The 16,493-nt window shown below is 41.7% G+C and overlaps 1 protein-coding gene across 1 annotated transcript; it reads left to right on the forward strand.

The window, feature by feature from the left end:
- The first annotated feature begins 1,769 nt into the window (after window positions 1-1,769).
- On the forward strand, window positions 1,770-9,561 carry LOC106563597 (uncharacterized). Its single transcript, XM_014129319.2, has 2 exons — window positions 1,770-1,819; window positions 8,831-9,561. Exon 2 carries the CDS (start codon window positions 8,851-8,853, stop codon window positions 9,367-9,369), a length of 519 nt encoding a protein of 172 aa, XP_013984794.1. The 5' UTR covers window positions 1,770-1,819; window positions 8,831-8,850; the 3' UTR covers window positions 9,370-9,561.
- Window positions 9,562-16,493: the final 6,932 nt, after the last annotated feature.

Consider the following 16,493-nt stretch of genomic DNA (forward strand, 5'->3'; position numbering starts at 1 on the left):
AGGTTATAAACGATGAAACACATCCTTCCCCCTCTCCACTATATAAGCCTTTGACGAAAAGATAACCACATGTTCCAGTACGTGAGGTCTGCAGCCTCTACGTTAGAAGGACACACGTCAAGTACAGAACTAAGCCAACCTCAGCGTGAGCTTTGGTGGCGAATGGTATGAACTTTGAGCTTATTCACTACAGAAGTGATACTTCCTAGCCGTTGAGTTAGCAGCGGCCGCTGTAGACGTGGGCTAGGAAAGGACGGACGACGGATCCAGTCTAACAACCAGACGAAGATACCACCACGTATCCACTTTACCACCATTGACATTCTTCCGAGGACAGGAAGATCTGTTGGCCAACCCGGCCAGCATCTACGACCAACCTACCGAAGCGCAGCTCAGAGTAAATATTTATTGCGTTTTCCTTTTCCAAATGGGCGGTAATTTAGTAATGCATAAGATAATGTATTTACGATAGCATAGCTGCTGTTTCTTCGTTCCTAAGTCTTCCCGCTCTTTCATTCAAGCCCAACCCCCTTTCCTTTGTGTAACCAGCCATCATACAGGTTCCGTCCACCAGGACGTTTTCTGTATGACATCATTTGTATTCTGTGTATATGTAATTCTGTGTGATTAGTTTAGGTATTTAGTAAATAAATAATTCAACCCAATTTTGTATTGCTGATTCAACTTGTTAGCCAGGGTTCGTGAAAATAGCCAAGAATTTACAACTTTCATTATGAGACTGAAAATAAGAAAAGGGTTAATATTGACTGCTATCGATGTAAAATATTACTAAGTATTTTAAGAGTTTATTCAGAAGATAACAGCTCTATAAACGTTCTTCCGTGGTGCCCCGACTTTCTAGTTAATTACATTTACATGATTAGCTTAATCAGGTAATATTAATTACAGAGAAAGAATTTTATAGGTTAGCATGTCATATCACTTAATCCGGCATAGCCAAAGACACGACACTACCCTCCCCTTATGTTCTTGCAGACATTTATTTATTTTTATTTAACCCTTCTGGTATCAGGTAAGTTGACTGAGAACACATTCTCAACAACAACCTGGGGAATAGTTACAGGGGAGAGGATTTTTCCCAGACTTTAAGCAATTTTTCACGAGAAACCCTTCGTATTGTGTCAAAGTATGTTTGGTCCCCACAAGTATAGTTAAACATGTACACACACAAGAGAGACAGGTGCTGCTCTCACACTTTCACTTTCCACTTCTTAGAAATCACTGCTGGATTTGACTGAGTTATTCTAACAGTGAGTTCAAAGTTCAATACTGAGTCATAGGTGAAATTACCACAGGGGATGGGGGGGACAGCCCCTGTGGCAAATAAACACTTGTTTAAAAAAAGACCCGAAGAGAGTCTGATGCTCCCACACTTTCACTTTCTACTTCTTAGAAATAACTGCTGGGTTTTACTGAGTTGTTGTAAGAGTCAAAGTTAACATATTTGTCTAAGACACAGACTACAAACGTGTTGATACAATAGGGCTGGAGGATGGAGACATGTTGGTTAGGTGGGTTTGGAGGAGTGGGATGGGAGGTTGGGGGCCCACTTCTTTTTTGTTTCTTTTTCCTGTTTATACTGTACAAGTAGAGGTATGTTAGCTAAACCATTTAGTACCCAGCCTATCCGTTTCCCCACCCCTCCTCTGATAAAACCGTGTACTCTAATTGGTTGGTTCGATTTCATGGGCTAATAATGACAGAGAAGTTTAACTATAAATGTTTGAGCAGCAACAGCAGTACATCACATCCACTTCAAGATTCCAATCCTGAGAACATCTGTCGACTGAGCAGAAAGGTAATTATTAAACTAAACTACCCTGAACCAACTTTTAGTGTTACCACACTTACACTATGTGGAGAAGTATTTGTGAGTTTGGGGTTGTGAACAAAAAAAAAAGTGACTGTGTGTACCTGGGTATAAAGGAAGGAACACCTTCCTAATATTGAGTTGCACCTAGGGCTGTGGTGGTCATTTTGTCAGGCGGTTATTGTCATGCAAAAGGATGCCGGTCTCACGGTAATTTACCTTTAACATAAACACATTTAGCATCTCTTAGTCTCTATGCATACAGCCGATGATGTGCGCCTTAGGAACATATACATTTCAAAAAGTAGAATAAATTAATTTAATATACACCATCACAAGACATTCATTATTTATTTTAGTCAGGTCTAAATAAACATTATGATGTGAAGAAAATGTATTTCAGAAGAACAGAATGAGTTGGCCTACTGTATGTTAGTTATCTGTCTATGCCCCATGCCCAATGCTGTAGTCTTGTTCATTTAACTGACAAGATATGCTTATAAGCAATGTTCCCTCCAAGCTGCGCGCCAACAGCTCCCTCAGACTGCTCCGCAGAAGAAATATGAGCCTGTGCAGAGAAGCACGAGATTGAACTTCACTCAACTTTCTACAGTTTTCCCCTTTTGTTAATTCTATCAATGTTTCGCTCGACTGTGGGAATTGTGATCGAATTAACACAATATTAGCCACATTCAAATTAATAAACCGAAACAAAACCAACTTATAACTGAACTGAATGACTACCGACCAGTAGCACTCACTTCCGTACTCATGAAGTGCATTGAGAGGCTAGTCAAAGACCATATCACCACCTCCCTCCCCGACACACTCGACCCTATATCACCACCCGCCAGCAAGAAAAAAAGCACCATACTGCACTAACTGTAATTTTTATTCACCCCAAAAGACTCAATATATCACAAAAGATACAAAATATCAGCATAATATAGACATCTTTTAAGTTAGCCTACTGCATTGGAAATTCCCCTTACTGAGCTCAGGACCTAGTCAATACAATCACAGAAAACCTTTATGATGTCACCTCAATGAAAGTTAACCAAATCAGTAGTGTGCTAGTTAGGTTGTAATCGTTTTGCTGTAGGCTATACACATTATCATGATGAAACTGTGAAATTCTATCTTATGTGAGCTAGTTGGACAGAGAACTGAATATTTTCGCACTATGTATAATAGCATAGCTAGCAACAAAGGCTAACAAACATTAGTGTTATACTAGCCCATTTCATTACATGCATAATATTATACTCATAAAGAGATTACATAGCTGCATACCTTTTATCTTTTTCCGTGTTTCTCCTCTTCTTCTTTCCTCTTATTCCTAAACTGTGCACCTGATTGCTTAGACCTTTTCTTATCCATTTGTGTTGATTTGGCACTCGAGCATCAATACATTACCGATCCCCCAACACTGTCAACCAAGAGTCAAGACTAAACCAATTCACTTTGGTCGTGTGCAGACTGGTTTATATTATTCTTAACGATTTCGCACAAACCAGAAAAAAATTAAACAATATGTCGATGAAACTATATATTCATAGTATTATGAATGAATTGTGGTTTATTTGGTAGCATTTTGTAGTGTGACTGATTTTACTAATTGCATCAGTACTGTACAAAGTTAGAGGTGCGCTATTTGATAGATTCTCCCGCTCCCCCTTCCTCGTGTAACCGATGTGAAATGGCTAGTTAGTTAGCGGTGGTGCGCGCTAATAGCGTTACAATCGGTGACGTCACTCACTCTGAGACTTGAAGTAGGGTTTCCCCTTGCGTTGCAAGGGCCGCGGCTTTTTGTGGCGCGATGGGTAACGATGCTTCGTGGGGTGTCAGTTGTTGATGTGTGCAAGGGTCCCTGGTTCGAGCCCGGGTTGAGGCGAAGAGAGGGACGGAACCTACACTGTTACACTCGGGCTTCCAGTGGAGAGACTAGAGGTCAAACTACCCCCACCCCCGCCCCCTCCCCATTTCGTACTTCTGAGTGTGAGACCTTCCCAGGCAGTAGCCTGCCTAGCTCACAAACTAGAATCAGGGCACCGACTCCGACAAGGTTAATTGACCCACAGTCCCACATGGTGACATGATATTATTGACTTGATGTGCAAATGAGCGATAGAAAACCGATCGTGCAAATGTCACCATTCCAAATCTTTTTTTTCTTTTTTCTTTTTCTTTTTTTGGGCTGGCACCCTGGGCGGCTGCACCTAAATCCACCACTGGCCCTGACAGATCCACGAACAACACAATAGCCATTGCACTGCACACTGCCCTTACCCACCTGAACAAAAGGAATGCATATGTGAGGATGCTGTTCATCAACTACAGCTCTGCCTTCAATACCATAGTGCCCAGTTGGTGTCGGTACTGTTTAAGATGAGGGAGGATGATATATATGTTTTATGAACATGGCCTTATTTATATTAAAACATATTGTATGACTGTCATTCATATTTCATTTACCCAGCTCAATGTAGCATCGATAGGTTTAGGGTACTACATGATACTCACATTTTTCCTGTACCCATCATGAGGTTGCTACAACCTAGCCTATGAATGAAGGTTTACAACGTAGGTGCACAAGTCGAGAAAAAAAATACTAAGAAATATATAGCTAGCTCTCTCTTTCTCCCTCTCTCTTGCTTTTCCTTAAAATTGTTCAACTATTGTCTTTCTCTCTCTGAGCCAACTACCACATGTTATGCAGTGCTAGCTAGCTATAGCTTACAGTATGCTTTCAGTACTAGATTAATTCTCTGATCCTTTGATTGGGTGGACAACCTGTCAGTTCATGCTGCAAGAGCTCTGATAGGTTGGAGGACGTCCTCCGGAAGTTGTCATAATTACTGTGTAAGTCTATGGAAGGAGGTGAGAACCATGAGCCTCCTTGGTTTTGAATTGAAGTCAATATACCCAGAGGAGGACAGAAGCTATCTGGCTGCTGTAAAACTTCATTGCAAAACACTGTGTTTTAATCAATTATTTTGTGACGTGAATTTACTTAGTATAGCTTTATCTAAAAAGGATAGCTTTTTTAATGTCTCACTATTTTATAAAATTCACAGAGGAGGATGGTCCTCTCCTTCCTCCTCTGAGGAGCCTCCATTAATAGTGCCCTATGGGCACATTACAATTTTACAGCCCTGGGTCTGAACTCCCGATGCAGCTGGGTCCTAATCTTCACAACGGGCCGCCCCCAGGTGGTGAAAGTAGGCAGCATTACCTCCGCAACACTCATCCTGAACACGGGGGCCCCACAAGGGTCCGTCCTCAGTCCCTTCCTGTATATCTGTAAACCCACGACTGCGCGGCCTCACACGGTTCTAACTAAATCATAATTTTACACATCTCAGAGAAGCTGAAATGATCTAGCCACATGGACAATGTCGTGCACAACAGCGACTCTTCAACCTCAGGATGCTGAAGAAATTCGACCTGTCCACGAGGGCCCTTACAGTGTTCTACAGGAGCAACATCGAAAGCATACTGTCGGGCTGCATCACAGCTGGTACGGCAACTCCACCACCACGGACAGCAAGGCTCTTCAGAGAGTGATACGAACGCACCATTGGGTGCACACTGCCTGCCCTACAGGACACCTACAACACCAGGTGTTGCAGGAAGGCAAAGAAGATCATCAGGGACCCAATAGCCATGCCCTGTTTTCCTCACTTCAATCACTCAGACGCGGCAGTACAGGAGCATCATGGCAAAAACTGAAAGACTGGCCAATTGTTTCTACCCTCAGACCATCAGGCTGCTAAATAGCCACCACTAGTTAGCTACTTCCCTTATGGACATTCCCCCCGCAACTCCGTCCCATGGACATTATCACCCCCCACCCCCCACACACACCCTCAACTCTCACTTACCTTACCTGCTACTCCCCCTATGGACATTCTTTCTCCTGCTATGGACATTCTTTTCTTTTCACCCCCCCCCTTTTTTTACACGCCCTACGATTCACCGGGTCAGTCTATATCATGGAAAGAGCAAATGTTCCTATTGTTTTGTACACTCAGTCTATATTATGTTTGACTACCTGTATAGGGTTTATCTTTGACACACGGGCTGCATACCCATGTGTATGCTCTGCCCTACAGCCACATCACATCTGACATCTACCTTTAACTAAATGGATGACTGCTAGACTATTAGCAAAATACAGTGCCTTCAGAAAGTACTCATACCCCTTGACTTTTGTTGTTGATTTTTGTTGACATTTTGTTGTTTTACAGCCTGAATTCAAAATGTAATAAATCTTTTTTTTCTCACCCATCTACACACAATATCCCATAACGACAAATTGTAAATTCCTTTAGAATCTTTTGCATATTAAATGAAATACAGAAATATCTGATTTACACAAGTATTCATACCCCTGTGTGCATACATTCTTCCTTCTTTTCACTCTGCCATTTAGGTTAATATTGTGAAGTAACTACAATGTTGTTGATCCATCCTCACTTTTCTATCACAGCTATTAAACTCTGTAACTGTTTTAAAGTCACCATTGGCCTCATGGTGAAATCGCTGAGTGGTTTCTTTCCTCTCCGGCAACTGAGTTAGGGAGGACGCATGCATCTTAGTAGTGACTGGGTGTGTTGATACACCATCCAAAGTGTAATTAATAACTTCACCATGCTCAAAGGAATATTCAATGGCTGCTTTTTTATTTTTACTCATCTACCAATAGGTGCCTTTCTTTGCAAGGTATTAGAAAACCTCCCTGGTCTTTGTAGTTGAATTGGTATTTGAAATGTATTTCTCGACTAAGGGACCTAACAGATCATTTCATGTGTGGGGTACAGAGATGAGGTAGGCATTAAAAAATCATGTTTAAACATGAGTTTTGTGACTTGTTAAGCATATTTTTACTCCTGAACTTATTTAGGCTTGCCATAACAAAGGGGCTGAATACTTATTGACTCAATACTTTTTAGCTTTTCATTATTAATTAAGTTGTAAAAATAGTAATAATAATTCCACTTTTACATTATGTTTTATTGTGTGTAGGCCAGTGACACAAAATCTAAATTGTATTCATTTAAAATTCAAGCTGTAACACAACAAAATGTGGAAAAAGTCTAGGGGTGTGAATACTGTCTGAAGGCACTGTATATGCTCCCACCCTTCTGATCACTAACAAAAATTACAATGGGAGATTCTTAATTAGGAAAAAGTCTGTTCTTTCCTCGACTCCTCTGTCCTCCTTTCCTTCATGACCAGGAAACTGATAAGTGGTTGAGTGGTCAAGGAGAGGGTCAATTTGTTAGTAAGCGAATGGAGGAGTGTCCTCGTCTCCTCGATAGCCTCCTCCCGCCATGGAAGAACAAGAGTATCCTACCTTTGTCCTCCGTGGAAGAATTTTGAGATCCGCCGCATCAACTTTGAATCAGCTGTTTTGTTGTAAAATATTCTCCTTTCATCTATAAAATTTCTAGCACAACTAGCTTCATTTCTTTTTACTACTTTACTTTTATTTTGGGATTGAACCCTTGTAAACATAATTTGCATGGTGACTCGCGAGTGGGGAATGAGGCTCATTACATACAAGCACATTTTCGTTCACGTTCCCTCGTCGCCTCTCCTTGATTACCTCTGACCTTTTTCAAAAGGAATCCAGGATGGAGGATAGAGGAGTTAAGATTATTTGTATTTTTTATCCTTAGAAATTCCTTACGTCAGTGGACAGATGAGCCTTGAGGCAGAGCATCAACATACTGTATGTCTGAGTGCTATTGTATTTGTACATATGCATGTTTATTTATGTCTGTATCTGTATACTTATAGATACAGCCACATGGAGATTTGAGTACCTGTGTGTGTAACAGTATTGTTTCCATCCCTTTCCACTTCCCAACCTGGGATTTAACCAGGGACCCTCTGAACACATCAACAACTGCCTCCCACAAAGCATTGTTACCTATCGCTCAACAAAAGCTGCAGTCCTTGCAGAGCAAGGGAAACGCTATTAGCGCGCACCGCTAACTAGCTAGCCATTTCACACCGGTTGCACTCATCCCCTTTTGACCGCGTCCTTCTCCTTACCTATCGCATCCTTACCTATCGCGACACATACACTACATGACCAAAAGTATTTGGACACCTGCTTGTCGAACATCTCATTCCAAAATCATGGGCATTAATATGGAGTTGGTCTCCCCTTTGCTGCTACAACAGCCTCCACTCTTCTGGGAAGGCTTTCCACTAGATGTTGGAACTTTGCTGCAGGGACTTGTTTCTATTCAGCCACAAGAGCATTAGTGAGGTCAGGCACTGATGTTGAGCGATTAGGCCTGACTCACAGTCAGCGTTCCAATTCATCCCAAAGGTGTTTGATGTGGCGCCTAGCCAGAACCATGAAAAACAGCCCCAGACCCTTATTCCTCCTCCACCAAACTTTACAGTTGGCACTATGCATTCACGAAGGTAATGTTCTCCTGACAAACCCAGATTCGTCCGTCGGACTGCTAGATGGTGAAGCGTGATTCATCACTACAGAGAATGTGTTTCCACTGCTCCAGAGTCCAATGGCTGCGAGCTTACACCACTCCAGCCGACACTTGGCATTGCGCATGGTGATCTTAGGCTTGTGTGTGTCTGCTCGGCCATGGAAACCCATTTCATGAAGCTCCCAAAAAAACTGTTATTGTGCTGATGTCGCTTCCAGAGGCAGTTTGGAAAAGGTAGTGAGTGTTGCAACCAAAGACAGACGATTTTTACGTGCTTCAGCCCTCGGTGTTCCTGTTCTGTGAGCTTGTGTGGCCTACCACTTCGCGGCTGAGCCGTCGTTGCTCCTAAACATTTCCACTTCACAGCAACAGCACTTACATTGTTAACAAACAATGTTGATCTCATAGACTGTCCATTATTTTATCCATAATATAATTATATTAATTTTGTTAATACATATCCATCCCATTCTCTCTCTCTCTCTCTCTCTCTCTCTCTCCTGTGCTAACATCTGTCTTGTGTGTTTTCTAGTCATCACTGCCATTGAAGAGATGAAAAGGAGCGAGGAAACAAGTATACCTGTAAAGGCATCGATAGAGACGATGTATGACAACGAGGTAGACAGCGAAGGAGAGTGGCACGGGGAGGCAGGAGTGTATAAGGGTGAATTAGACATCGGTGGCGTGAGGTCGGTGACCAGGTTGGCCAACATGGGTGTTGGTGGTATGGCATCGAAGAAAAAAGGAGTTAGTGGGCACGTTGACTATGAATTGGGGAAGACTCAATTAGACCTTGGTGGTGAGTTGATGGTGGAGGGCAGGTTGCCCAGCGCCGGTGTTGCTGCTGGGATAACTAACGAAGGAGTTAAAGCCATGGCCACAGCTGAGCTCCTAGGTGCCTCTGTGTCCCACGGGAAGGCGACAGCCACAATGCGTCTGGCAGCTGATACAGGCTTTGGAGTTGGCAAGGATGGGATCGAGGCACAATTTCTGGGTACAGGATTCTCTATCGGGAAGAAAACATCAATTTCTCTGTTTGGTTCCAAGTTTGAATGGGACTTCAGCAAGTGACACGCCACCACTCAGAGCCCAGAGGTCCACTTCTTTGGAGATTAATTAATTCCACCTGGTTAGTTCTCTTATAGCCTACAGATAAGGCTTCAGGGCCACAAGATGTGCTTGGCTTCTTTTAAACTTAATGAAAACATCTTGATGTATTGTACTTAATCAGTGGACTGCATTTACAATATATTATCAACTCTACAGGTGACTGTTCTTTTTTTATGCACACACACACACACAAACACACACACACACACACAAACACGCCCACAGGCACACACCCACACAAAGGTATAGGTCACAGAAGCCTTGTCTCCTTCACAGCACAATTATCAGCCTCCAGTGGTCAACCTGAGCTACCACATTAGAGGACACTTGGCTTGCCTACAGAAACATGTGTGTGAGAGATGAGGGGACAATTAATAAATAACATTAATACAATATAGTAATATGAGATATTCATCTTAATAAATCCACATAAACAGAGTCAGTTACTATTAAAATAAATACTTAATACATTCACTTTTAAATGGTTATTGCTAGTATATGACTAAAATAAATACTTGCGTTACATTAACCATATAACTAACCCCATAAATCTAGTCTGTATGTATTATGAAAAGAATATAGATACAAACTCTGCATATTTACTCATGACTACAAAGTATATATTTGTGCTACACAAACTTTTTCCCTCATGCCCCCATTTCATCACAAGCACTGTCCATGACACAAACTTTTCACACCACTCTTGTTGGCATTTTAAAGCTTTATTTCCTGCAATTCTACACATTTTGCCATGTCTCATATGTGTTTTTTTACATTTTTTTTTTTTAAACATTTTTAGTCATTTAGCAGACGCTCTTATCCAGAGCGACTTACAGTAGTGAATGCATACATTTAATTTCATACATTTTTTTTTCCTGTGCTGGCCCCCCGTGGGAAACGAACCCACAACCCTGGTGTTGCAAACACCATGCTCTACCAACTGAGCTACAGGGAAGGCGTTGTTCATGGTTAACTGAGTGACTCAAACATTACAACAAAATCAATGGGCTACAAAAGCTAGCTAATTAAATATGGGCTAGTTGATCAGTTATAAATATCTCTCTAAGGTTTGCAATGACTAACATGACAAGAGGAAAACAACTGATTCACTACCAAATTTCGAAATTGCACCTTGTGCATGCTACTATTACAATGTTCAAGAGTAAATTGAAAACCTGGCTGCGGTTCAAACTCATAAAAAAACACACCCTCTGTAACGACCGTCGTCGCAAGGTGCAGCGGAGGATGTGTTCATCATAAAGGGTTTTAATAAACGAATGAACACTACAAACAAAACACGAAACGAAACGACAGCCAAACAGTCCTGTCAGGATTAACACAAACCTAGACAGAAAATAATCAAACACAAACCCCAAAGGAAAAACAGGCTGCCTATGTATGACTCTCAATCAGCAACAACGATCTACAGCTGTTCCTGATTGAGAGCCACACACGGCCAAACCAAAGAAACAAACCAACATAGAAAAATAAACATAGAACGCCCACCCATGTAACACCCTGGCCTAACCAAAATAGAGAACAAAAAAACCCTCTCTATGGCTAGGTCGTTACACCCTCGTCCACTTACCCTTTCCTTATGCCCTTGGGGGATTCCCCATCACCATCCTCAATCCCCATCAGCCTAGTTAAATAAAGGTTAAATAAAAATAAACATTTAAAAATGTACATCTTGGAAGGCGGTCCAAATGATTAGCCAAGCAATGGAAGTTTGCAACGTAATCCCCTCAGCCCTTGTTTTTAGTCGAGTTTGTGAGTGTACAATTATGTTCACTCAGGGCCCTGTACCTCTCCATAATTTAATTTGCGACGATTGTACATCCGCTAAGAAAAGTCCTCCAAAACTTAAAAACAACATCAATGGATGTTGTGCTACTAATGCACATGACGACACAAACACGTCTCGTAACAAGTAAATATGTTTTTGTTTGGTTATCTTTTGGAAATAGTAGAAATAAAACATTTTCCTTCTTCAGAAGTTCCAGCTAGGCAGGCTAACGTTAGTTAGCTAATTAGTTTGCTAGCTATCATACAGTAGGCATATATTAATAATTATATAGTGAATATTTATTTAAATGTTATTTATTTAACCTTTATTTAACTACTCAAGTCAGTTAAGAACAAATTCTTATTTGCAATGACGGCCTACCAAAAGGCAAAAGGCCTCCTGCTGGGACGGTGGCTGGGATTAAAAATAAAAAAATAAAAAATATATAAATAAAGGACAAAACACACATCACAACAAGAGAGACATGAGGACATTTTGGACGGGCAATGAGGCATGGCTGAGTCAAATAGGAATCCTGACTTAATGAAGTGGTGATTAAAGAGCTCAGCCATGTGCTTCTTGTCAGTAACAACCACATCATCAACATTAAGGGACATGGGCAGCTGTGAGGAGGAGAGTTTATTCTCCAGGTCTTTAACCATTTTTCAGAACTTCTTGGGGTTAGACCCACAGAGAGAGAACTGCTCCTTAAAGTAACTAACTTTGGCCTTCCGGATAGCCTGAGTGTACTTATTTCTCATTTGCCTAAACGAAAGCCAGTCAGCCTGAGTATGCGTGTGCCGAGCCTTTCGCCAAATGCAATTCTTGAGGTGGAGTAACTCTGCAGATCACGGTTGAACCAGGGGCTGAACCTGTTTTTAATTATAATTTTCTTTATGGGGGCGTGTTTGTTAACAATACCACTGAAAATATCAAAAAAGAAGGTCCAAGCATCTTCGACAGAGGGGATCAAGCTGATTATATACCATTTTACCCCGGTCAACTGCCCGGCACCTTCCACAGCAACCAGCCAAAGCCCCCACCATTTCTCCTTCACCCAAATCCAGATAGCTGATGTTCTGAAAGAGCTGCAAAATCTGGACCCATACAAATCAGCCGGGCTTGACAATCTGGACCCTCTCTTTCTAAAATGATCTGCCGATATTGTTGCAACCCCTATTACTAGCCTGTTCAACCTCTCTTTCGTATTGTCTGAGATTCCCAAAGATTGGAAAGCTGCCACGGTCATCCCCCTCTTCAAAGGGGGTGACACTCTAGACCCAAACTGCTACAGACCTATATCTATCCTACCCTGTCTTTCTAAGGTCTTCGAAAGCCAAGTTAACAAACAGATTACCGACCATTTTGAATCCCACCGTACCTTCTCCGCTTTGAAATCTGGTTTCAGAGCTGGTCATGAGTGCACCTCAGCCACGCTCAAAGTCCTAAACGACATCATAACCGCCATCGATAAGAGAAATTACTGTGCAGCTGTATTCATCGACCTGGCCAAGGCTTTCGACGCTGTCAATCACCACATTCTTATTGGCAGACTCGACAGCCTTGGTTTCTCAAATGATAGCATCGCCTGGTTTACCAACTACTTCTCTGATAGAGTTCAGTGTGTAAAATCGGAGGGCCAGTCTCTATGGGTGTGCCACAGGGTTTAATTCTCGGGTCGACTCTCTTCTCTGTATACATCAATGATGTTGCTCTTGCTGCTGGTGATTCTCTGATCCACCTCTACGCAGACGTCACCATTCTGTATACTTCTGGCCCCTCTTTGGACACTGTGTTAACTAACCTCCAGACGAGCTTCAATGCCATACAACTCTCCTTCCGTGGCCTCCAACTGCTCTTAAATGCAAGTAAAACGAAATGCATGCTATTCAATCGATCACTGCCCGCACCTGCTCGCCGTCCAGCATCACTACTCTGGACGGCTCTGACTTAGAATATGTGGACAACTACAAATACCTGGGTGTCTGGTTAGACTGTAAACTCTCCTTCCAGACTTACATTAAGCATCTCCAATCCAAAATTAAATCTAGAATCGGCTTCCTATATCGCAACAAAGCATCCCTCACTCATGCTGCCAAACGTACCCTCGTAAAACTGACCATCCTACCGATCCTCGACTTCGGTGATGTCATCTATAAAATAGCCTCCAACACTCTACTCAACAAACTGGATGCAGTCTATCACAGTGCCATCCGTTTTGTCACCAAAGCCCCATACACTACCCACCATTGCGACCTGTACGCTCTCGTTGGTTGGCCCTCGCTTCATACTCGTCGCCAAACTCACTGGCTACAGGTTATCTACAAGTCTCTGCTAGGTAAAGCCCCGCCTTATCTCAGCGCACTGGTCACCGTAGCAGCACCCACTCGTAGCACGCACTCCAGCAGGTATATCTCACTCGTCACTCCCAAAGCCAATTCCTCCTTTGGTCGTCTTTCCTTCCAGTTCTCTGCTGCCAATGACTGGAACGAACTGCAAAAATCTCTGAAGCTGGAGACTCTTACCTCCCTCACTAGCTTTAAGCACCAGCTGTCAGAGCAGCTCACAGATCACTGCACCTGTACATAGCCCATCTGTAAACAGCCCATCTATCTACCTACTAGAGGTCGACCGATTATGATTTTTCAACGCCGATACCGATTATTGGAGGACCTAAAAAAGCCAAATAAAAAAATTTATGTTTTGTAATAATGACAATTACAACAATACTGAATGAACACTTATTTTAACTTAATATAATACATCAATAACATCAATTTAGCCTCAAATAAATAATGAAACATGTTTAATTTGGTTTAAATAATGCAAAAACAACGTGTTGGAGAAGAAAGTAAAAGTGCAATATGTGCCATGTAAAAAAGCTGACATTTAAGTTCCTTGCTCAGAATATGAGAACATATGAAAGCTGGTGGTTCCTTTTAACATGAGTTTTCAATATTCCCAGGTAAGAAGTTCTCCTCGCTCCTACCTGGGCTCGAACCAGGAACACATCGACAACAACCGCCCTCGAAGCAGCGTTACCCATGCAGAGCAAGGGGAACAACTACTCCAAGTCTCAGAGCGAGTGACGTTTGAAACGCTATTAGCGCGCACCCCGCTAACTAGCTAGCCATTTCACATCGGCTACACCAGCCTAATCTCGGGAGTTGATAGGCTTAGTCATAAACAGTCATAAACAGCACAATGCTTGAAGCATTGCGAAGAGCTGCTGGCAAACACACGAAAGTGCTGTTTGAATGAATGCTTACGAGCCTGCTGGTGCCTACCATCGCTCAGTCAGACTGCTCTATCAAATCATAGACTTAATTATAACATAATAACACACAGAAATATGAGCCTTTGGTCATTATAATGGTCGAATCAGGAAACTATCATTTCGAAAACAAAACATTTATTCTTTCAGTGAAATACGGAACCGTTCCGTATTTTATCTAACGGATGGCATCCCTAAGTCTAAATATTGCTGTTACATTGTACAACCTTCAATGTTATGTCATAATTATGTACAATTCTGGCAAATTAATTACGGCCTTTGTTAGGAATAAATGGACTTCACACAGTTTGCAATGAGCCAGGCGGCCCAAACTGCTGCATATACCCTGACTGCTTGCAAGGAACGCAAGAGAAGTGACACAATTTCTCTAATTATAAGAAATTCATGTTAGCAGACAATATTAACTAAATATGCAGGTTTAAAAATATATACTTGTGTATTGATATTAAAGAAAGGCATTGATGTTTATGGTTAGGTACATTGGTGCAACGACAGTGCTTTTTTCGCAAATGCACTTGTTAAATCATCACCCGTTTGTCGAAGTAGGCTGGGATTCAATGAGAAATTAACAGGCACCGCATCGATTATATGCAATGCAGGACACGCTAGATAAACTAGTAATATCATCAACCATGTGGAGTTAACTAGTGATTATGTTAAGATTGATTGTTTTTTATAAGATAAGTTTAATGCTAGCTAGCAACTTACCTTGGCTTCTTGCTGCCCTCTCATAACAGGTAGTCAGCCTGCCACGCAGGCTCCTCATGGAGTGCAATGTAAGGGAGGTGGTTAGAGCGTTGGACAAGTAACCAGAAGGTTGCAAAAACGAATCCTCGAGCTGACAAGGTAAAAATCTGTCGTTCTGCCCCTGAACAAGGCAGTTAACCCACCTTTCCTAGGCCTTCATTGAAAATAGGAATGTGTTCTTAACTGACTTGCCTAGTTAAATAAAAAAATACAAAATAATAAAATAAAAAAATTCAAAATCGGCAAATCGGTGTCCAAAAATACCGATTACCGATTGTTTTGAAAACTTGAAATCGGCCCCAATTAATTGGCCATTCTGATTAATCGGTCGACCTCTACTACCTACCTCATCACCATACTGTATTTATTTATTTATCTTGCTCCTTTGCACCCCAGTATCTCTACTTGTACATTCATCTTCTGCACATCTACCATTCCAGTGTTTAATTGCTATATTGTAATTACTTCGCCACCATGGCCTATTTATTGCCTTAACTCACCTCATTTGCACTCACTGTATATAGACGTTTTGTTTTCTTTTGTTCTACTGTATTATTGACTATATGTTTTGTTTATTCCATGTGTAACTCTGTGTTGTTGTATGTGTCGAATTGCTATGCTTTATCTTGGCCAGGTCGCAGTTGCAAATGAGAACTTGTTCTCAACTAGCCTACCTGGTTAAATAAAGGTTAAATAAATAAATAAAATAAAAAAACTGAAGGTGATCCTTGGTACAGATTGCCACTCCACCACCTTTGGAAGATCTGTCCTGACAAAAAAGGTTAAAACCAGAAATGTTAACATCATATAGACCTTAGCACGGGTTCTTCCTGTTTGAGTTTCTGCCTATAGGAAGGGAGGAGCAAAATGGATTTGTTATCTGATTTGCCGAATGGAGGCCGGGGGAGGGCATTGTAGGCATCCCGGAAGAGAAAATAGCAGTGGTCAAGTGTTTTCCCAGCGTACTACAGTCAATGTGTTGATAGAACTTCGGTAGCGTTTTCCTCAAATTTGCGTTGTTAAAATCCCCAGCTACAATAAATGTGGCCTCAAGATATGTGGTTTCCAGTTTGCATAAAGTCCAGTATAGTTCCTTGAGAGACGTTGTGGTATTGGCTTGAGGGGGAATATAGACGGCTGTGACTGTAACCGAAGAGAATTCTCTTGGGAGGTAATACGGTCAGCATTTGATTGTGAGGTATTCTAGGTCGGGTGAACAAAAGGACTTGAGTTTCTGTACGTTATCACAATCATACC

The sequence above is a fragment of the Salmo salar genome, chromosome ssa11 (assembly GCF_905237065.1).
Source record: "Salmo salar chromosome ssa11, Ssal_v3.1, whole genome shotgun sequence".
NCBI lineage: Eukaryota > Metazoa > Chordata > Actinopteri > Salmoniformes > Salmonidae > Salmo > Salmo salar.